The sequence below is a fragment of the Hemitrygon akajei genome, chromosome 17, assembly GCF_048418815.1.
Source record: "Hemitrygon akajei chromosome 17, sHemAka1.3, whole genome shotgun sequence".
NCBI lineage: Eukaryota > Metazoa > Chordata > Chondrichthyes > Myliobatiformes > Dasyatidae > Hemitrygon > Hemitrygon akajei.
In genome coordinates, this window is record NC_133140.1 from 84,659,370 (window position 1) to 84,682,287 (window position 22,918).

At 46.3% G+C, this 22,918-nt stretch overlaps 1 protein-coding gene across 2 annotated transcripts in view; it reads right to left on the reverse strand.

The window, feature by feature from the left end:
• Window positions 1-459: 459 nt before the first annotated feature.
• Window positions 460-22,918, reverse strand: part of tk2 (thymidine kinase 2) — a 36,622-nt gene continuing 14,163 nt past the window's right edge. For both annotated transcript variants that reach the window (XM_073070427.1, XM_073070428.1), the window contains 7 exons: window positions 21,310-21,363; window positions 20,019-20,108; window positions 17,688-17,761; window positions 13,404-13,492; window positions 10,747-10,826; window positions 8,207-8,287; window positions 460-2,422 (listed from right to left, as the gene is read on the reverse strand). In XM_073070427.1, the coding sequence (XP_072926528.1) occupies window positions 2,288-2,422; window positions 8,207-8,287; window positions 10,747-10,826; window positions 13,404-13,492; window positions 17,688-17,761; window positions 20,019-20,108; window positions 21,310-21,363 (603 nt within the window). In that variant the 3' untranslated portion in view covers window positions 460-2,287. The remainder of the gene's footprint in view (window positions 2,423-8,206; window positions 8,288-10,746; window positions 10,827-13,403; window positions 13,493-17,687; window positions 17,762-20,018; window positions 20,109-21,309; window positions 21,364-22,918) is intronic.

Sequence of the window (22,918 nt, forward strand, 5' to 3'; positions counted from 1 at the left end):
ATCTCTTTTGCAACTGCAGCTCACCGTCTCCGTGTCGTTATTGCAGCGCTGCGTGTAGCACACCGCTACAGGGTGACCCTTTTAGAACAGAGGTAAAGAGGAGTTTTTCTTTTAGCCAGAGTCGTGAATCTGTGAAATGCTCTGACACAGACTGTGATAGAGGCCAAGTCCGTGGGTATAATTAAGGAATGATGATGATGATGATGATGAGAAGGCAGGTGAATGGAGTTGAGTGAGATCTGGGATCAGCCATGATGGAATAGCAGAGCAAGCTCGATGGGCTGAATGGCCTAATTCTGTTCCTGTGTCTTACAGTCTTATGGAGACACTTGTGGGCTGCTCAGAACAATCCTTGCTGATTTGGATTGACACAAACACGTTTCACTCAATGTTGTGATGTTCTGATTTGTGACAAATGAAGCTGATATTTATCTTTACAAAACACAAGAAAAAGAGAGGTTAATAAACATTCTTTTACTGACCCTGTGAAGATTTTGACAATCCATTGAAATTATGGCACTCACCGGGACGCCAAACCACCTGAATTCATCCCCAAAGCCTTTGGGAATGCTCAGTGGCTGCTTCAATACTGTGCCAATATTTTAAATTACAGAGAAGGAATTATAAATTCCCGATGTTTCAAGCACCATTTTGTTTACACGATAGACCATCAACAAAAACAGTACAGATAAATGGGATAAATTTGACAAACAACAGAAAAGACAGAACCGAGAGTGAGGAATGCTCAGTGTTAAATCTTTCGTCACTTTAAATGGAATGGAACTTAATTACAACAATATAATAAATTAAAAGTATACTATTCCATCATCCTTCATGGCCATCATAGCAGGGAAGATAGTGGAGGTAACTCCCACTACCCATTAAATGCTCCCAATGATGCTCGTCTCAAATTGTAGTTCCTAACCTTCACATGTGGCTTTAGCTACTAAATCTGGCAGAACCGTTTCTACTGGAGAAAGGACAAAGGTGCAGTGCTGGCACCTTAAAACCAGTCGCTTCGGGCAGATGGGGTTCATCAGCCACGGTTGGCAGCTCATCTGGAACTCTCATCTTAAACCTCCGCTGCCTTTCGGTTGCACCTACTCACAGGGAAGGCTTTGGGAGTAAACCCCAAGGAAAAAAATCAGGAGCTGGAGTCCCTAAGACAGTCTTACATTGAGTTCAACGCTGACTGGCAACTCCTGTGATGGTGCTGGTACTAAACTGTATCAGTCTCTGCCGTTCCTTTGGATTCATCAGCTACACGGGAGAGGGGGAGCTTGCTACATGGGCTCTCTGAATTACACAGCTCTGGCTTGTGTATCACGTTAGACAGCTAGTATGCAACAATCACAAATAACCCTGACCAATGGATGGCTTCATCCTTTGGCTCAGACTGTCACAAGGGAGAGATGGTAGTGTAGCCTCAACTCTAACAGTGAAGTCGAGAAGTTAAAGTAAAAGTTTATACATGTTCCTACAGCCTTTTACTTAGGTCAGAATACTGGGCTGTATGGAGTTAAGGTGAGCGGCTAAGTTTAAAGAGGAAGTGTGGAAGATTTTTAGTTTCTCTCTGAGAGCGGTGGGTGTTTGGAACAGACTATCAGGAGCAGTGGTGAAAACAGACAAGATGGTGGTGATATGGGGTTTTTAGGCAGGCTCACGAAGGTGGAGGGATCAAGAGCAGGCTGGAGGGATAAGGATAAGAAATCTGGTCTCATTTAACCTGGGTCAGACTCTGACACAATACCGAAACAGTAGTGAGATCATCACCTTGTAGTAAGCAGAAAGAGACACAGGTCTAGAGCACTGTTGCACCAGAAACTAAATTTGTTTTGGTGTTTCCTCTATAAAAATTCCTGACCTTTCATTGGCCCTGTCATAATTGTGAGCTTCAGAAGTGACTGCAACAAGCAATCTGCTGGGAGAACTCAGAGATCAAGCAGTGCCTGCAGAGGGAAGGGGAACTGTTGACTGGTCTCCAGACTTCCCTGACACGCACTCCAGCATCTGCTGTCTTTCGTCTCCCCAAAACCCAGTGGCTTGTTTACTTGCGGGTTGCGCCTTGAAAAGAAGGACCCACTGACAGGGTGAGAGAAGGGGAAGGGGGTGGGGTGGGTCACACCTGATATGAACAATAACAAAGCAAATCAGAGAACGCAGCATGATCTAGTGTCAAGTTCAACGCGGTACCACCAATGGTTCTGAGTTATTGACAGCAATCAGTTTTTCAGTTTGTAATCCAAATATCCACCCAGGCTGTCTGCCTTCCATCACAGAATGCACACTATTGAGTCGCTGGCTTCAGCCCTCTTGTTAAGTTCGGTTTCTGAAGGATGGTGGAATTGGGATAAAGGATGTGCTCCCTGTGTGCCTTGTACTGCTCCAGCATCTCCTCGAGGTCCTGGTCTGCAGGGATCACCTAGGACAGAGAACTAAGACAGTAAGACAAGTAGAACTGGGACGACTGAGTCTGCTCTGCATTAGGTCAGGGCTGATTTTTCTTCTCCCAACCTCATTCACCCTTCCTATGCTCTATAACCCTTAACCCCTTAGCAGCATTAGGCCAACTGGCCCATCGAATCTGCTCTGCACTCAATTGTGGCTGAATTTTTTTTCAACCCTGTGGTCCTGACTTCAGCCTGTAATCCTTCACTCTCTTTACACATCAAGAAGCTAGCAATAAACACAAGGGATTCTGCAGATGCTGGAAATCCAGAGCAACCCACACTAAATGCTGGACGAACCCAGCAGGTCAGGCAGCATCTGTGGAGAGGAATGAACAGTTAAGGTTTCAGGCCGAGACCTTTCATTGGGACCCATCAATCCCTTCCTTAAACACACTCAAACGTCTGTGAGAATGAATACCACAAATTCGCTGTCCTCTGGCTAAAATTCCTCACCTCTGATCTAAAGGGATGTCCATTTATTCTGAAACTGTCCCCTCCGGTCCTAAACTTCCCCACTGATGTTTACCCTACAACCATTAGGCTCCTGAACCACTGTGGATAACTTCACTCACCTCAATTCTGAACTGATTCCACAACTTACAGACTCACTTTCAGGGTCTCCGCAACCTGGTATTCACTTTTTTAAAATTATTGACAGGATTTGTATTCTTCTGCGTATTTGTTTCTCAGTTTTTGTTATTCATAGTTTTTCATAAGTTCTATTGCATTTCTTTATTTTCCTGTAAAGCCTGCAAGAAACAAACCTCAGGCAGAGTATGGGGACACATACACTCAGCAGAATGGATGTGGAGCAGATGTTCCCCAAGGTGAGGGAGTTTAAGACAAGACAGCCTCAGAATATGTGGCGTCCTTTTAGAATGGAGATGTGGAGGAAATTCTTTAGCCAGAGGGTGGTGAATCTGTGGAATTCGTTGCCACAGGTGGCTGTGGAAGCCAAGTCACTGGATATACTTAAAGGCAGAGGTTAATTCTTGATTTTTCAGGGCATGAAGGGATACAGGAGAAGGCAGGAGATTGCGGCTGAAAGGAAAAGTAGATCATAAGACCATAAGATATAGGAGCATAAGTGGGCCATTCAGCCCATTGAGTCTGCTCCACCATTCAATCATTCAATTCACTTCATCCAGTCATCCCCAATCTCCTGCTTTCACCCCATACCCTTTGATGCCCTGGCTAATCAATAACCTATCTATCTCTGCCTTAAACATATCAATGACTTAGCCTCCACAGCTGCTCGTGGCAACAAAGTCCACAGATTTGCCACCCTCTGATTAAAGTAATTTCTCCGCATCTCCATTCTAAATGGACATCCTTCAATCCTGAAGTTGTGCCCTCTTGTCCTAGACTCCCCTGCCATGGGAAATAACTTTGCCATATCTAATCTGTTCAGGCCTCTTAACGTACAGAATGTTTCTATGAGATCCTCATTCTCTTGAACTCCAGGGAATACAGCCCAAGATCTGCCAGACATTCAATAGACAATAGGTGCAGAAGTAGACCATTCGGCCCTTCGAGCCTGCACTGCCATTTTGAGATCATGGCTGATCAATTACTATCAATACCCAGTTCCTGCCTTGTCCCCATATTCCTTGATTCCCCTATGCATAAGATACCTATCTAGCTCCTTCTTGAAAGCATCCAGAGAATTGGCCTCCACTACCTTCCAAGGCAGTGCATTCCAGACCCCCACAACACTCTGGGAGAAGAAGTTTTTCCTTAACTCTGTCCTAAATGACCTACCCCTTATTCTCAAACCATGCCCTCTGGTACTGGACTCTCCCAGCATCTGGAACATATTTCCTGCCTCTATCTTGTCCAATCCCTTAATAATCTTATGTTGCAATCAGATCCCCTCTCAATCTCAATTCCAGCGCGTACAAGCCCAGTCTCTCTAACCTCTCTGCGTAAGACAGTCCAGACATCCCAGGAATTAACCTCGTGAATCTACGCTGCACTTCCTCTACAGCCAGGATGTCCTTCCTTAACCCTGGAGACCAAAACTGTACACAATACTCCAGGTGTGGTCTCACCAGGGCTCTGTACAAATGCAAGAGGATTTCCTTGCTCTTGTACTCAATTCCCTTTGTAATAAAGGCCAACATTCCATTAGCCTTCTTCACTGCCTGCTGCACTTGCTCATTCACCTTCAGTGACTGATGAACAAGGACTCCTAGATCTCTTTGTATTTCTCCCTTACCCAACTCTACACCGTTCAGATAATAATCTGCCTTCCTGTTCTTACTCCCAAAGTGGATAACCTCACACTTACTCACATTAAACGCCATCTGCCAAGTATCTGCCCACTCACCCAGCCTATCCAAGTCACCCTGAATTCTCCTAACATCCTCATCACATGTCACGCTGCCACCCAGCTTAGTATCATCAGCAAATTTGCTGATGTTATTTTCTATGCCTTCATCCAAATCGTTGACGTAAATGGTAAACAGCTGTGGTCCCAATACCGAGCCCTGTGGCACCCCACTAGTCACCACCTGCCATTCCGAGAAACACCCATTCACCGCTACCCTTTGCTTTCTATCTGCCAACCAGTTTTCTATCCATGTCAATGCCTTCCCCCCGATGCCCTGAGCTTTGATTTTACCCACCAATCTTCTATGTGGGACCTTATCAAATGCCTTCTGAAAATCGAGGTACACTATATCCACTGGATCTCCCCCGTCTAACTTCCTGGTTGCATCCTCGAAAAACTCCAACAGATTAGTCAAGCATGATTTACCCTTGGTAAATCCATGCTGGCTCGGCCCAATCCTATCACTGCTATCTAGATATGCCACTATTTCATTCTTAATAATGGACTCTAGCATCTTTCCCACCACCGATGTCAGGCTGACAGGTCGATAGTTCTCTGTTTTCTCCCTCCCTCCTTTCTTAAAAAGTGGGATAACATTAGCCGTTCTCCAATCCTCAGGGACTGATCCTGAATCTAAGGAACATTTGAAAATGATTACCAATGCATCCGCAATTTCCAGGGCCACCTCCTTTAGTACCCTAGGGTGCAGACCATCTGGACCTGGGGATTTGTCAGCCTTCAGTCCCATCAGTCTTCTCATCACCATTTCCTTCCGAATGTCAATCTGTTTCATTTCCTCTGTTACCCTATGTCCTTGGCCCATCCATACATCTGGGAGATTGCTTGTGTCTTCCTTAGTGAAAACAGATCTAAAGTACTCATTAAATTCTTCTGCCATTTCTCTGTTTCCCATAACAATTTCACCCAATTCATTTTTCAAGGGCCCAACGTTGTTCTTAACTATCTTCTTTCTCTTCACATACCTAAAAAAGCTTTTGCTATCTTCCTTTATATTCCTGGCTAGCTTGCATTCGTACCTCATTTTTTCTCCTCGTATTGACTTTTTAGTTAAGTTCTGTTGTTCCTTAAACACTTCCCAATCATCTGTCCTCCCACTCACCTTAGCTCTGTCATATTTCCTTTTCTTTTAATGCTATGCAATCTCTGACTTCCTTTGTCAACCACTGTGGCCCCTTTCCCCCCTTTGAATCCTTCCTTCTCTGGGGGATAAACTGATTTTGCACCTTGTGCATTATTCCCAAGAATACCTGCCATTGCTGTTCCACTGTCTTTTCTGCTAGGCTATCCGTCCAGTCAACTTTGGCCAGCTCCTCCCTCATGGCTCCATAGTTTCCCCTGTTCATCTGCAACACTGACACCTCCGAGCTGCCCTTATCCTTCTCAAATTGCAGATAAAAGCTTATCATATTGTGATCACTACCTCCTAATGGCTCCTTTACTGCGAGATCGCTTATCAAATCCTGTTCATTACATAAACACTAAATCCAGAATAGTCTTGTCCCTGGTCGGCTCTCGTACAAGCTGTTCCAAGAATACATCCCGTAGGCACTCTACAAACTCCCTATCCTGTGGTCCAGCACCAACTTGATTCTCCCAGTTCACCTGCATGTTGAAATCCCCCATAACTACTGCGACATTACCTTTGCCACATGCCAATGTTAACTCCCTATTCAACTTGCACCCAATATCCATGCTACTGTTTGGTGGCCTGTAGACAACACCCATTTGGGTCCTTTTGCCCTTACTGTTCCTCAGTTCTATCCACACAGACTCTACTTCTCCTGACCCTATGTCCCCCCTTGCAAAGGACTGAATCTCATTCCTCACCACCAGGGCCACCCCACCCCTCTGCCCACATTTCTGTCCCTACGATAGCACGTATACCCTTGTACATTCATTTCCCAGGTCTGATCTCCCTGCAGCCATGTCTCCGTTATCCCAACATCATAGTTTACCCATTCGCACCTGAGCTTCAAGCTCATCCGCCTTATTTCTGACACTCCGTGCATTCAGATATAGAATTTTTAGCCCATTTCTCCTCTCTCTGTTTGAATCGCTGCCTATTGTGCTTAACCCAGCTCCCCGAACTCCCATCGGGCTATACGCCCCTAGAATTTTGTTGTCCTTCCTAAATTTACTTATTCTTTCAACACATTTAACTCCATGTTCCGTCAGACCATCCCTCTGTACACGAGTCCTCCTTATCACTTGTTCCGCCCCACCTTCCTCTACTACACACTTAATATTCCGGAACCGTGTAGTCCCCACCTGTCCTTTATTCTTCCTCTCGCTATCCCCTCTCATATTCCTCATACAGTAACTCTTTCATTCCTGGAATCATTCTTGCGAATCTACTCTGAACCCTCTCCAGCGTCAGCATATCCTTTCTAAATTAAGGAGCCCAAAACTGCACACAATACTCCAAGTGTGGTCTCACGAGTGCCTTATAGAGCCTCAACATCACATCCCTGCTCTTATATTCTATATCTCTAGCAATGAATGCCAACACTGCATTCGCCTTCCTTGAGGTCTAGTACCAGCCTGGTCTTCCCAATCCACTTTCATGTTAAAATCCCCAACAATCATCATGACATTGCCCATTTGACATGCCTTTTCTATCTCCTGTTGTAATCTGTAATCCACATCCCGGCTGCTGTATGGAGGCCTGTATACAACTGCCATTAGGATCCTTTTACCTTTGTCATTTCTTAACTCAACCCATAGAGACTCTACACCTTCCAATCCTATGTCATCTCTTTCCAATGATTTAATATTATTTCTTATACACAGGGCCACCACCCCCTCTGCCTACTAACCTATCTTTCCGATACACTGTATATCCTTGGATGTTCAGCTCCCAATGGCAGCCATCCTTTAGCCAAGTTTCAGAGATGGCCACAACGTCATATTTTCCAATCTGTAGCTGAATTTCAAGATTGACCATTTTATTTCTTATGCTGCGTTCATTCAAATACAACACTTGCAGTCCAGTATTTGTTGCTTTCTGTTTTAACTGCACCACACCTCTATTGCCCTGTAACTCATGCCACTGGCTGTGATTAGGCCTCATCTCCTGCCTGTCCTTTCTATCATCTCTGTTGCATGCTTTGATTTATTTCTGTTTTGATCAGCCATGATGAAATGGTGAAGTAGACCTGATGTGCCAAATGGCCTAATTCTGCTGCTTTATCTTATGGTTTTGACAAATAAACACTCTGAACTTTGGAAACATCCTCCACATCAACACAATCCAGGCCTTTTGATATTAAAAGTTAAAAGACATCATAATATCTCGAATTCTCCCAGCTCCAGGCTCCTACAGCCAACACCCATCATCATCCCTACAACCTGTGTGACAAGCTGACTTCACTGTGCCAGTGAGATCTGCCTTAGGGTCACTTACCAACACAGGCGCAGGGACTTTGAATGAAGTCTGTTTGACCAGCCAGTCTTCATAAAGCTGATGGAGTCTTCTCAGATAGTCCTACAGAAGGAACAGAGGCAGTGGTGAGTGACATTTATGCAATGAACACCATTCCTCTAAGCTGTATCGGTGCCCAACCGCACAGTAACGGAAATGCTCCCACACACGTAGCCTTTATTGCCGCGCAATTGGAATTTTCTTTTATAACATTAATATAATTTTGAAATCTAAATTAATTGTGGAATACCCTGTAATTGTGTTATTGAGTATAATCCATAAATTTTCTAAACAAATTTTTACTTTTAAGTATTTTAGAGCTTCAATGTATTTATATTGTCAGTGTTTCAAGTTACAAATTGTAACAACAAACACAATGAAAGTCAGTAGCTCACTATTAATAAAACGTTGGCCCATTGAACACTGATGTCGTCCAAGTCTAAAACTTTACAAAACATTAAAGATTTTCTTTGTTTTACTATATTACATTAGACCTTTCAATTAATAAAATCAAAAGAATGCAATTTTTCAATTTTCATTCTTATAATTCTTAGGCTACATCCACACGACACCGGATAAATCCGTAACTGAAGCTTTTTCTCTTCGTTTTTAACTTCCGTCCGCACTAAAACGGCGTTTTCGTCCCCCCGAAAACGGAGATTTTCAGAAACACTCTCCAGAGTGTGTAATTTTGAAAACGCCGCTTGGGCAGAGCAGTGTGGACGGGGTAACTGGAGAAATCTAAAAACACTGTCATGACGTGCCAGAACAGATGGTGGCAGCAGAGTGGAATTTCATTGTTTTCATGAACCCAACAGAACAATGCCGCAGTGGAAACGGAAATAGTAAACCACTTCCTCTTCGGTTGTTTTCTGTAGGTGTGTCCTGCACATGTCCAAGAGGAGGAGATTCACCTAAATATCCATTTTAATGTGGACAGAGATATTTTTAAAAACACCTAGTGCGGACGCCGATCGTTTTTACGCGAAACTGGCGTTTTCAAAATTATCCAGTCTAGTGCGGACGCAGCCTTAGTATGTATATTACAAACAAAAACATTTGAAGCGTCACGCAGTTTTCAGGTCATGTAAAAATTTCCCGCTCAGAGCAATGGTTAGTCTGTGTAGCTGATAAAAAAAATATATTAGAGGGAGCATTGGCAGTTATGACAAATTTCCTCTCCCTTTCCAATGATGCCCCCTTCAACCCCATGTAGTTTCGTAGTCAGTGTGACAAGCTACAGCACCAGCGATCCAGGTTCAACTCCAGCTGTGTCTGTAATGAGTTTGTCACTCTCCCTGTGACTCCCACATCCTAAATACCTACAGATTCAGGTTAGCGAGCTGTGGCCATGCAACTTTGGTGCTGCAAGCACCATGGCAATTATAGGCTGCCGTCCCAGCACAATCCTCAGACTGTGTTGGTCATTGACGCAGACGATGCATTACTCTCTATGTTTCCATGTACCCATGACAAATAAAGCTAATCATTAAAATACTTTAAGATGTTTAACAGTTTGAGATGTGATGAGTTTTTGCTGCGGTACTGTCCCAGAGGGATATGGGCCGAACGCAGGACACTGGGACTAGCGAGGGCTAGTTGAGCCAAAGGACCTGTATCTATGCTGTATTGTCCATGGTTATACTAATTCTATGTTGTTTCAAGAATGTCTCCACCCACCGAGGTTTCCATTCAATCTACATTGGCTGTGTTCATCTCTGCAGCTTCTCCTGAAACATTGAAACACTGAGTGCAACGTGTCACTTGCATCAATGACCAACACAGTCTGAAAATGTGCTGGGGGATCAGCTTGTAAGTGTCACAGTATTTCCAACACCAACTTAACAGGTCCACCACTTACTGACCCTAAACCCTACGCCTTTGGAATGTGGGGGAAAACCAGAGCGCTCACCGGCAACCCACGCGATCACGAGAAGAACGTACAAACTCCATACAGACAGCAGCAGGATTTGAACCTGGGTCTCTGGCACTGTAAAGAGTTAAGCTAGCCACTGCCACCTGTCTTTGGTTTGGAAGTACAGATGCTTGGAAAGAGAAGGACTGTATGATTGATATCTCATTCCTTCGCTCCAGGATTTCCGCTGTTCAATGCTCCCCAATGTCTTTCGTCATCTGCCCCAACCAGCCCACCATAGAGGTTAGCACAGTGCTTTACAGCATGCCAGCTGTAACACTGGGTTCTATTCCACTGCTCTCTGCAAGGACTTTGTACGTTCTCCCCATGACTGCATGGGTTTCATCCGGGTGCTCCGGTTTCCTCTCGCTTTCCAAAGATGTACAGCTTAGAGTTAGTACATTATGGGAATGCTATGTTGGCACTGGAAGTGTGGTCAAACTTGCAAAGCTGCCCAGCACAATTCTCGCTGATTTGATTTGATGCAAATAACATATTTCACAGTGTGTTTCAATAGACATGTGACAAATTAAGCTAATCTCTTTTAATCTTTATCTTCGGTCTCCCTCCCCAGCCCCATTTAATCCCCGTTTACAATTCTTCTCACCAAAGGAATGATCTTCTCCTCGCTCCGACACCTGGCTTTCAGTCTCTGGTAGCAGGTCTCGGGCGTGGTCTGCAGATACACTGAGAGGAATATCAATATGTATTAGGCTCTCATCACAAAGGAACCCACTGCCTTTCGCTAACCCCCACACGTCCCATCCTCTGCCCAATAGATCACGGGCACGTCACTCCCCCACCATCGGCAGTATCTACAGGTGCCACTGCCGCAGGAAGGCAGCGTCCATTATCCACACCATCTTCTCACAGCCGCCATCGGGTCGGAGGTCCACACCACTCGGTTCAGAAACAGCTGCTCCCCTACAACCATTCTGATCTTCAATTAACCGGTAGAACCCTCATCACTGGAGTTTAGCAACACTACTGACTACTTTGCCCTCCAAGAGGACCACGACCTTGTTGTGGTTCACGTGCCTCAATGACCCGGAGAGCTATACTAGCTGGAGTCGGGGTTTTATAGTCGGTAGGGACACCCATGCCAAACAGGTCAAAGGATAGAGGTCAGATTCCGGGTTTCACCCGAGGCCTAACCATCCTCAACCCTGACTGGTAAAACAGTAGCATCCTTCTACATCGGAGTGTGACGGTTTTCCTGAGTCTCCACCCAGGACTCGCGTGAAAATGAAAAGGAAGCCACTGACATGAAGAAGGAAGCCGTGAACACTGCCAGGGATAGAGGATTTTCATTACAGCCCTGAACACCAGCAGTGTAACAGGAAGTAATAAACACTTTGTATGGGCGTAGACATGAATTATATGCATTTTTAAAACAAGAAAGAGCACAGATAAAAGAAAAAGAATAAAGTCCATTTTAGTACAAAGTGATTATCCTGTTGCTGAACTGTACTGATGAGGCTTGTATGAAGAATTTGAAGGTACCAACAATCATCCTGAATGTTACAATGAAAATGAAGATTTGGAGGATGCAATCGTCAAAAGCATTGCATAAGGGCAGTCCATTATCCATACTAGGTGTCTGCGCTGATTTTGTTCATTTACAATCAAAAGAATGCATCAGCGTACACTAGATCAATTTCTCCGTCAATAGCTATTGGCTGTAGCCGTTGATGAACCGGGTGTCGTGGGACTGCTACCATGAGAAGATGGTGTAGCCCGTGTGGTGGGGGTAACAGATGGTTCCTACCTGGGACAGTGACTCCTGCAGATGCTCTCGATGGGGGGGGGGGGGGGGGGGAAGAAGGGTGCTTATGATACGCTGAGCTGAGACCACCACACAGTGTGCACCATCTACAAATGCACTGTTACTCACCCAGGTGCCTCCAAATACACCTCCCAGCCCCACCACCAGCAACAGTGCAGCACAGTTTGACTCAGAAGCTGATTTAACAGCCTAACTTTCTGGATTACAGGAGGTCTTGGATATAGAGGGCAAGATATATAGTATGCATGAGGGAGGAGGAGGAAGGAGAGGGGCAAATAAGAGGATGAGAGGTCTATGATATGAGGCACTTAAGTTGGAACAAAGAGTCACAGATGTCTAGATCAGAGCCAATATAGAGAGAGCAGGTTACCTGGGGGAATTGTGTCTGGAAGGCCGTGCCTTGCCCAGAAGGAAGCGGAGGTACCTTTCCTCAGCCGTACGTCATGCTCAGTCAGGAGGTTAGACACAGGGCAGGATGGAGAATTAATCTGATGAGCAGCAGGGACACAGGGTGACCTTGGGAAAGCACTCTCAGTCAGTGATTGGTTCAGCCACTGCACAGAACGCAGTGCACTGGACCAGAAGACTTCTCTGATGGTTTGTCAATTTTTGTCTGTTTATGTGTAGTTTTATTTATTGCGTCTATTGTATTTATTTTCAAGGAAGGGTCGGCATGGTAACTTGGTGGTTGGCACAACGCCTTACAGTACCAGAATCCGAGTTCAATTCTCTCCACTGTCCAGAAGGAGTTTGTACGTTCTCCCTGTGACTGTGTGGGTTTCCTCCAAGTGCTCTGGTTTCCTCCCACAGCCCAAGACTGTAACAGTTGATAGGTTAATTGGTCAACGTAAACTGTCCTGGGGGGGGGGGGGGGGGGCAACCTTTTAGAACAGGGCTAAGGAGGGATTTATTTTTTTAGCTAGAGGGTACTGAATCTGTGAAATGCTCTGTCACAGACTATGGTGGAGGCCGAGTCCGTGGGTATACTTGAGGCGGAAGTTGATCGTCTCCTGATCAGTCAGGACATCAAAGGATGTGGTGACAAGGCAGGTGTATGGGGTTGAGTGGGATCTGGGATTGGCCTTGATGGAATGGCAGAGCAGACTCGATGGGCTGAATGGCCTAATTCTGTTCCTGTGTCTTATAGCCCCGTGATTAGGTTAGGGTTAAATCAGGGGTTGCGTACTGCATCTCAGTAAGTCACTCAATAATCACACAGTAGTATGTGGTAACCTGTACGGACTTTGATAGTAAATTTACTTTGAACTTTGCCTATGACCCTGATGGCAGGAAGGTCAAAGGGGAAAGGACACACAATGCATCTCCTGCACATGTGTGGGACAGGTGCTATAAGCCCACAGCCCTGAAACTTTCAGTTTTTCTTGCCAGTTCCTGGCGTTTACCAATTTTACGCAATCATTAAACCATTCTCCAGTTACCGTCCAGCCCTCCTCATCCCCTTCATCGGTCACTCTTACCAATGAGATCGACTGAAACGTTGGTGTTCCCCACGATCCAATCAAACCACTCGGTCAGCACTGCGTAATCCACAGCGGGCATTATGGAGCTGAGGAGAGTGAAGATGATTCCGATTCAGGATATGTTGGTGCTGGAAGTGTGAAGGCACTTGCAGGCTGCCCCCAGCACACCCTCGTACGTGTTGGTTGTTAACGCAAATGACACTTGAATGTACGCATGATCGATAAACTGGAAACAAACTTGCATCTCAAATGTTCCATTATTCTGAGGTTGTGCCCTCTAATCCTAGACTCTCCCTCCAACAGAAACATCCCCACCATGTCCATGTCCACTCTATCCAGGCCTTTCAGTAATGGGTAGATTTCAATGAGATCAGTTCTTGTATCTGAACTCCATTTGGTATAAGCCCAGATGTCAGACATCCCTCATACGTTAACCCTTTTAGTTCATTCTTGTAAACCTCCACAGAACTATCTCCAAGTCCAGCACACCTTTCCTTAGATACAGTACCAAACTGGCTTTCACAAAGTTATGAGATGCACAGATAAGAGTAGATAGACAAAACTCACATACAAGAGCTGTGCTCAGCCATGCTCTCTTCTTGTGCTGCATCAGCAAGGTGGTACAGGAGCCTCAGGACCCACACCACCAGATTCGGGAACAGTCATTACCCCTCAACCATCAGGAAGGTGGTACAGGAGCCTCAGGACCCACACCACCAGGTTCGGGAACAGTCATTACCCCTCAACCATCAGGAAGGAGGTACAGGAGCCTCAGGACCCACACCACCAGGTTCAGGAACAGTTATTAGCCTCAACCATCAGGAAGGAGGTACAGGAGCCTCAGGACCCACACCACCAGGTTCAGGAACAGTTATTAGCCTCAACCATCAGGAAGGAGGTACAGGAACCTCAGGACCCACACCACCAGGTTCGGGAACAGTTATTAGCCTCAACCATCAGGAAGGAGGTACAGGAGCCTCAGGACCCACACCACCAGGTTCGGGAACAGTCATTACCCCTCAACCATCAGGAAGGAGGTACAGGAGCCTCAGGACCCACACCACCAGGTTCAGGAACAGTCATTACCCCTCAGTCATCAGGAAGGAGGTACAGGAGCCTCAGGACCCACTCCACCAGGTTCAGGAACAGTCATTACCCCTCAGTCATCAGGGAGGTGGTACAGGAGCCTCAGGACCCACACCACCAGGTTCGGGAACAGTCATTACCCCTCAACCATCAGGAAGGAGGTACAGGAGCCTCAGGACCTACACCACCAGGTTCAGGAACAGTCATTACCCCTCAGTCATCAGGAAGGAGGTACAGGAGCCTCAGGACCCACACCACCAGGTTCAGGAACAGCTATTAGCCCTCAACCATCAGGAAGGAGGTACAGGAGCCTCAGGACCCACACCACCAGGTTCAGGAACAGCTATTAGCCCATCAACCATCAGGGAGGTGGTACAGGAGCCTCAGGACCCACACCACCAGGTTCAGGAACAGCTATTAGCCCTCAACCATCAGGAAGGAGGTACAGGAGCCTCAGGACCCACACCACCAGGTTCAGGAACAGCTATTAGCCCTCAACCATCAGGAAGGAGGTACAGGAGCCTCAGGACCCACACCACCAGGTTCAGGAACAGTCATTACCACTCAAACATCAGGAAGGAGGTACAGGAGCCTCAGGACCCACACCACCAGGTTCAGGAACAGCTATTAGCCCTCAACCATCAGGAAGGAGGTACAGGAGCCTCAGGACCCACACCACCAGGTTCAGGAACAGTCATTACCCCTCAACCATCAGGGAGGTGGTACAGGAGCCTCAGGACCCACACCACCAGGTTCAGGAACAGTCATTACCCCTCAACCATCAAGGAGGTAGTACAGGAGCCTCAGGACCCACACCACCATGTTCAGGAACAGTCATTACGCCTCAACCATCAGGAAGGAGGTACAGGAGCCTCAGGACCCACACCACCATGTTCAGGAACAGTCATTACCCCTCAACCATCAGGAAGGAGGTACAGGAGCCTCAGAACCCACACCACCAGGTTCAGGAACAGTCATTACCCCTCAACCATCAGGAAGGAGGTACAGGAGCCTCAGGACCCACACCACCAGGTTCAGGAACAGTCATTACCTCTCAGTCATCAGGAAGGAGGTACAGGAGCCTCAGGACCCACTCCACCAGGTTCAGGAACAGTCATTACCCCTCAACCATCAGAAAGGAGGTACAGGAGCCTCAGGACCTACACCACCAGGTTCAGGAACAGTCATTACCCCTCAGTCATCAGGAAGGAGGTACTTGAGCCTCAGGACCCACACCACCAGGTTCAGGAACAGCTATTAGCCCTCAACCATCAGGAAGGAGGTACAGGAGCCTCAGGACCCACACCACCAGGTTCAGGAACAGCTATTAGCCCATCAACCATCAGGGAGGTGGTACAGGAGCCTCAGGACCCACACCACCAGGTTCAGGAACAGTCATTACCCCTCAACCATCAAGGAGGTAGTACAGGAGACTCAGGACCCACACCACCAGGTTCAGGAACAGTCATTACCCCTCAACCATCAGGAAGGAGATACAGGAGCCTCAGGACCCACACCACCAGGTTCAGGAACAGTCATTACCCCTCAACCATCAGGAAGGAGGTACAGGAGCCTCAGGACCCACACCACCAGGTTCAGGAACAGTCATTACCCCTCAACCATCAGGAAGGAGGTACAGGAGCCTCAGGACCCACACCACCAGGTTCAGGAACAGCTATTAGCCCTCAACCATCAGGAAGGAGGTACAGGAGCCTCAGGACCCACACCACCAGGTTCAGGAACAGTCATTACCCCTCAACCATCAGGGAGGTGGTACAGAAGCCTCAGGACCCACACCACCAGGTTCAGGAACAGTCATTACCCCTCAACCATCAGGATGGAGGTACAGGAGCCTCAGGACCCACACCACCAGGTTCAGGAACAGCTATTATCCCTCAAACATCAGGATTTTGAACCAGAGGGGATAACTTCACTCAACTTCACTCACCCCATCACTGAACTGTTTCAACAACCTATGGACTCATTTTCAAAGACTCATCTCATATTCTTGATATTTAGTGCTTATTATATTTACTATTTTTATTTTTTTCTCCTCCATTGTATTTGCCCAGTTTATTGTTTTTTGTACGTTGGTTGTTTGTCCATCCTGTTAGCTGCAGTCTTTCATTGATCCTATTATGCTTCTTGTATTTACTGTGAATGCCTACACGAAAATGAACCTCAGGGTTGTATATGGTGACATACATGTACTTTGATAATAAATTTAATTTGAACTCTGCACGACCAGCTAAGCTCCCCAACAGATTGTTGCTCGAGATGCCTGCAATTAACTGTGTCACCTTGTTACTGGGCAAATTTCAATTTATTTACCCACTTGTTTGTTTAGAGTACAGCGGGTCTTTTTGGCCCAACGCGCCACACTACCCAGCAACCCACAGGGCAATTTCCAATGTCTAATTAACCTACTAACCGGTATGTCTTTAGACTGGGAGGAAACCCACGTGGGTGCGAGGAGAACATACGAACTTGCTCACAGACAGTGACGGGGAATGGACACGGATCTGACCGCTGTGCTACCTTGCCCCCCATCCCCCCCAATGGGAGGTTGGCAGGAGAATAGGGTTGAGAGGGAATAATAAATGAACCGCAATCAAATGGCAGAGTGCCCAGAGAAAACCCACGCATTCCATGGGGAGCACGTAGGAACTCCTTGGAGAGGATGCTACACAACCGTGGAACCCTCCCAGTCTAGGTCATACTATACTCCACAAGCACAAGGATGTGAAAATAACAAGGCTGCCACCGTGTCCGAGCACTGCAGCACAGAAACAGGCCCTTTGGCCCATCTAATCCATGCTAATCCCTCCCATCCAACTACTTATCCAAACCTTTCTTAAATGCTGCAATCCACCCTGCATCCGCCACTGCTGCTGGCAACTCGTCCCACACTCGCACCACCCTCTGAGTGGAGAAACTCCCACCACTCGAACAAGACCATCACTAATACAGCGTGTCCCCAGCTCACTGTTTCTCCTCTCACGCCCACCAGCACCACACCTACAACCTCCACACTCTTGAGAAGCTAAGCTTACTGCCAGCACACGATCCTGTTTCATTGGGATCAGATCCGATAAGCAGGCAATTCAACCAGTTGTAATGACAGGGCTGTCAGTCTGGGTCAACCTGTGTGACAAGGGAGCGATGGGAGCAAGTTTCTTGGCCACAACTGCTTACCTCTGGTAGTGGTTCTCTACGAAGATGTACTTGGCACTGTAGATGGATCTCTCCATCATTCGGACCGGCAGCGTCTAAAGACAAATATTACAAAGAATTACAAACAGTTGCATGAGCTGGAATGTTTCTCTCTGGAGTGACAGAGGATGAGAGGTGATTTGACGGAGGTATACAAGAAGCAAAGGCAGAAATGGCTAATACAAGAGGCAGAATGTCTTCATCTTCTCCAGCACATCCTCCACCTCTGGCATCACGTCCTTGCCACCGACCTGGATCGGAAATCCAGCCAATTCCTCAGAGCGATGTGGAGAACAGCCCGGTTCTGGGGTGGGAGGGAGGAAGCAATGGGAGTCATGTTACAGGAGGGAGAGTGGACAGCAGAGAATGCAGGAATGCCCAGAGATCCCTCAAAGTCACAGTGCATGTTGATAGGGTCGTTCAGAAGATGTATGGCGTGTTAATTTTCCATCGGTCAGGGGACTGGATTTAAGAGTCACTTGGTAATGTTACAGCTTGATAAAATCTTAGTTAGATCACATTTGGAATATTGTGGTCACCTCATTATAGGAAGGATGTGGAAACTTTAGAGAGGGTGCAGAGGAAATTTACCAGGATGCTATTTGGATTAGAGAGTGTTTCTCACGATGTGTTGACACGTGGCCAAGTGGTTAAGGCAATCGTCTAGTTATCTGAAGGTCACTTGTTTGAGCCTTGGCTGAGGCAACATGTTGTGTCTTTGAGCAAGGCACTTAACCACACATTGCTCTGCGACGACACCGGTGCCAAGCTGTATGGATCCTCATGCCCTTCCCTTGGACAACATCGGTGGCATGGAGAGGGGAGACTTGCAGCTTGGGCAACTGCCGGTCTTCCGTTAAAAAAAAAACCTTGCCCAGGCTTGCGCCCTGGAAACTTTCCAAGGTGCAAATCCATGGTCTAACAGAGGCCTACGTACAGGTTTCTCACAAAGAAAGGACGAGTGAACTAGGGCTGTCCTCTTTGGAGTGAAGGAGGATGAGAAGTGACTTTACAGAGGTGTACAAGATGATAAGAGGAATAGATCGAGTGGACTGCCAGAGACTTTTCCCCAAGGTGGGAATGACTAATACAAGAGGCACAATTTAAGGTGGTTGAAGGGAAGTGTAGGGTGGGGGGGGGGGGGAGGTCAGAGGGAAGATTTTTTTTAAAAACACAGAGTGGTGAGTGTGTGGAACAATACATTAAGAACATTTAAATAAGCACATGAATGCAAGGAAAATGGAGGGTTATAGGCTGGGTACAAGGGAAGTGTTAAATTAATTGTGGAGTAAAATAAAAGGCCATGGGCCAAAGGAGCTGTACTGTTCTATGTTCTATCTTCACTTTTCTAAAATGCCTAACCTCCAAATCTCTCTGCTCATCAAGATCCCACAGTTCTGCCAACACGCATGGTAATTTTAATTTGAATAGCACACAATGCTGGAGGAGCTCAGCAGGTCAGGCAGCGTTTAAGGAGGGGAATAAACAATATTTTGGGCTACACACACAAAATGATGGTGGAACACAGCAGGCCAGGCAACATCAATAGGGAGAAGCGCTGTCGACGTTTCGGGCCAAGACCCTTCGTCAGGACTAACTGAAAGGAAAGATAGTAAGAGATTTAAAAGTAGGAGGGGGAGGGGAAAATGCAAAATGATAGAAGACCGGAGGGGGTGGGGTGAAGCTGAGAGCCAGACAGGTGATTGGCAAAAGTGATACAGAGCTGGAGAAGGGAAAGGATCATGGGACGGGAGGCTTCGGGAGAAAGAAAGGGGGAGGGGAGCACCAGAGGGAGATGGAGAACAGGCAGAGAGAAAAAGGAGGGGGGAAAAAAACTAAATATATCAGGGATGGGGTAAGAAGGGGAGGAGGGGCATTAACAGAAGTTAGAGAAGTCAATGTTCATGCCATCAGGTTGGAGCTGGTATATAAGGTGTTGTTCCTCCAACCTGAGTGTGGCTTCATCTTGACAGTAGAGGAGGCCATGGATAGACATATCAGAATGAGACTTTTCATTGTGATACCTTGGCCTGAAACCTCAACATGTACTGATGAAGGGTTTTGTCCTGAAACAGAGTTTATTCCTCTTCATGGATGCTGCCTGACTTACTGAGCTCCTCCAGCATTTTGTGTTGTGTTGCTCTGGATTTCCAGCATCTGAGGAATCTTTTAATTTGAATATTTTTTTTTAAAACATCACCATCCATTTACTCAGTGGAACTGAGTACATTTCTAAATGCAGTCTAACTCTTATTAACTTCTACACACAACCACTTGGTCAAAAGAGCATTTTTAAAATCTTTTGTGTCATACCAGAGGCCGAGTGTGTTGCTGTAACATCGTGAGCTGTACGTAGGTCTGTAACGTAATCGCCCAGCGCGAGGGGTCTTCGTACATGAGGCCCTGCCGATGAATAGGTGCAAGCAGATTGAGGGTTATGTTTACCAGACGTCATCAAGTGACTGTCATTCCGTCACTGAATTCACTTGTATAAACGCCCTTCTGGATAGCTCAAAAGGACTAATAAAGCAAAAACCACGCCATCTGAGAACGTTCTTCCCTGAGTCAGTTAGTCTGATCATTCTTGTAAACTACCTCCACACCCCCCTATTACCGTCACTGTAAACACTTTAATCCGCTTTTTATAAAGCTGCATACACTTTCGATACAGACTGGTATTCAAGCACAATTTATTCCATATCCATACTTTAACCTCTAACTTTATTTTAAATATAATTTCTTTGTTCTCAATAACAGTTGAATGTCTTTTGTTGCATGTCACCCCCCGACCAACACACCACTGAAAATTGCTAACACATGTAAATGTATACACTGCCTTGATTTCATTAGGCAGAATTCACTCTACAAGGTCCTCCAGATGATTCTGGAGTGATTTCATTCATTGAACAATCATGACTGTAAACACCATCGCGATCAAGCTCCAAGTTCTGGCAGGAACATGCTGCCATTTGGTTCGCTCAGGCAGAGACCCAGCTTGCAGTGCGGGTAATCTCGCAAGATGACATGAAACATTAATACATCGTCGCAGTGTGTTAGACAACTATACGGTGACCAGGGTGATAAGCATTCTACAGTATCCCTGGAAACCAGCAGGTACAATCCTGCCTCTCAAGGACTTGGGGTTTTATTTTTTTCTTCCTTGTGTTTGCTTTCTGAAATAAGAGCCACACGTGCTATTCGTGCTGTGTGCTGTGGGAAATGTGATTTGCACCTTGGCCCCAGAGGAACACTGTTTCATTCGGCTATATTCACGTATGGTTGAACGACAATTAAACTTGAACTTGACTTCACGTTTCTGTATCTCCTGCCTGATGGTAGCTGAGAAGATGGCGTGGCCCGGATGGTGGGGATCTTCAATAAAAGAAGTTGCCTTCTTGAAGCAGCACTTCCTGTAGAAATTGCCAATGATGAGGAGGGACGTGCCTGTGAAGCTTTGGTCAAAGTTCACTCGTTTCTGAAACTTCCTGCGTTCCTGTACACGCAGTTCCCCCTTTTAGATTCAGAAGCTCCTCTCATTTTCCCTGAGCTTGCTGGCACATCCCCCTACCCCCTCAAGCACCCAAGTCAACACCCTTGTCCTTACCAGTAGGTTGTGGTTCCAGATGTTCCTCCATTTTGAGACCGGCTCCAGAAGAACCTGAGACAATCCAGAGGAAAATAGAAGTTTATATGGCTGGCAGAGTAAGAGGCCAAGGACGAGTAGACAGGAGAATGGGGTTGAGAGGGATAATAAATCAGCCATGGTAGAATGGCAGAACAAACCCGATGGGCTGAATGGCCTAATTCTCGTCTTGTGTCTTAAGGACATGGCTTTCACACTCAGAACAGTGGTGGTGCTAATAAACTAGGATTAGAGGCCCTTACTGTCAAAGATTCAGATACCTTTATTTATCATATTTACATGTGTCAGTTGCATTAAGACCATAAGCCAATTCTATCATGGGCACCAGCTTCCCCACATCAAGGTCATCTTCAAAAAAGCAATGCCTCAAAAATGTGGCATCTGCCATTAGGACTCCCATCACCTCACTGCTACCATCAGGGAGGAGCTACTGGATCCCGAAGACACACACTGATCGGTGATTCCCTCCACCATCCAATGTCTGAATGGACAATGAACCACAAAGACTACCTCAGTATTTGCTGATTGGACGATGAACCCATGAACACTACCTCAGTATTTGCTGATTGGACGATGAACCCATGAACACTACTTCAGTACTTGCTGATTGGACGATGAACCCATGAACACTACTTCAGTACTTGCTGATTGGACGATGAACCCATGAACACTACCTCAGTATTTGCTGATTGGACGATGAACCCATGAACACTACTTCAGTACTTGCTGATTGGACGATGAACCCATGAACACTACTTCAGTACTTGCTGATTGGACGATGAACCCATGAACACTACCTCAGTACTTGCTGATTGGACGATGAACCCATGAACACTACCTCAGTACTTGCTGATTGGACGATGAACCCATGAACACTACCTCAGTATTTGCTGATTGGACGATGAACCCCTGAACTCTACCTCAGTATTTGCTGATTGGACGATGAACCCATGAACACTACTTCAGTACTTGCTGATTGGACGATGAACCCATTAAAACTACCTCAGTACTTGCTGATTGGCCGATGAACCCCTGAACTCTACCTCAGTATTTGCTGATTGGATGATGAACCCATGAACTCTACCTCAGTATTTGCTGATTGGACAATGAACCCATGAACACTACCTCAGTACTTGCTGATTGGACGATGAACCCATGAACACTACCTCAGTACTTGCTGATTGGACGATGAACCCATGAACACTACCTCAGTACTTGCTGATTGGGCGATGAACCCATGAACACTACCTCAGTACTTGCTGATTGGACGATGAACCCATGAACACTACCTCAGTACTTGCTGATTGGACGATGAACCCATGAACACTACCTCAGTATTTGCTGATTGGACAATGAACCCATGAACACTACCTCAGTATTTGCTGATTGGACGATGAACCTATGAACACTACCTCAGTACTTGCTGATTGGACGATGAACCCATGAACACTACCTCAGTACTTGCTGATTGGACGATGAACCCATGAACACTACCTCAGTACTTGCTGATTGGACGATGAACCCCTGAACTCTACCTCAGTATTTGCTGATTGGACGATGAACCCATGAA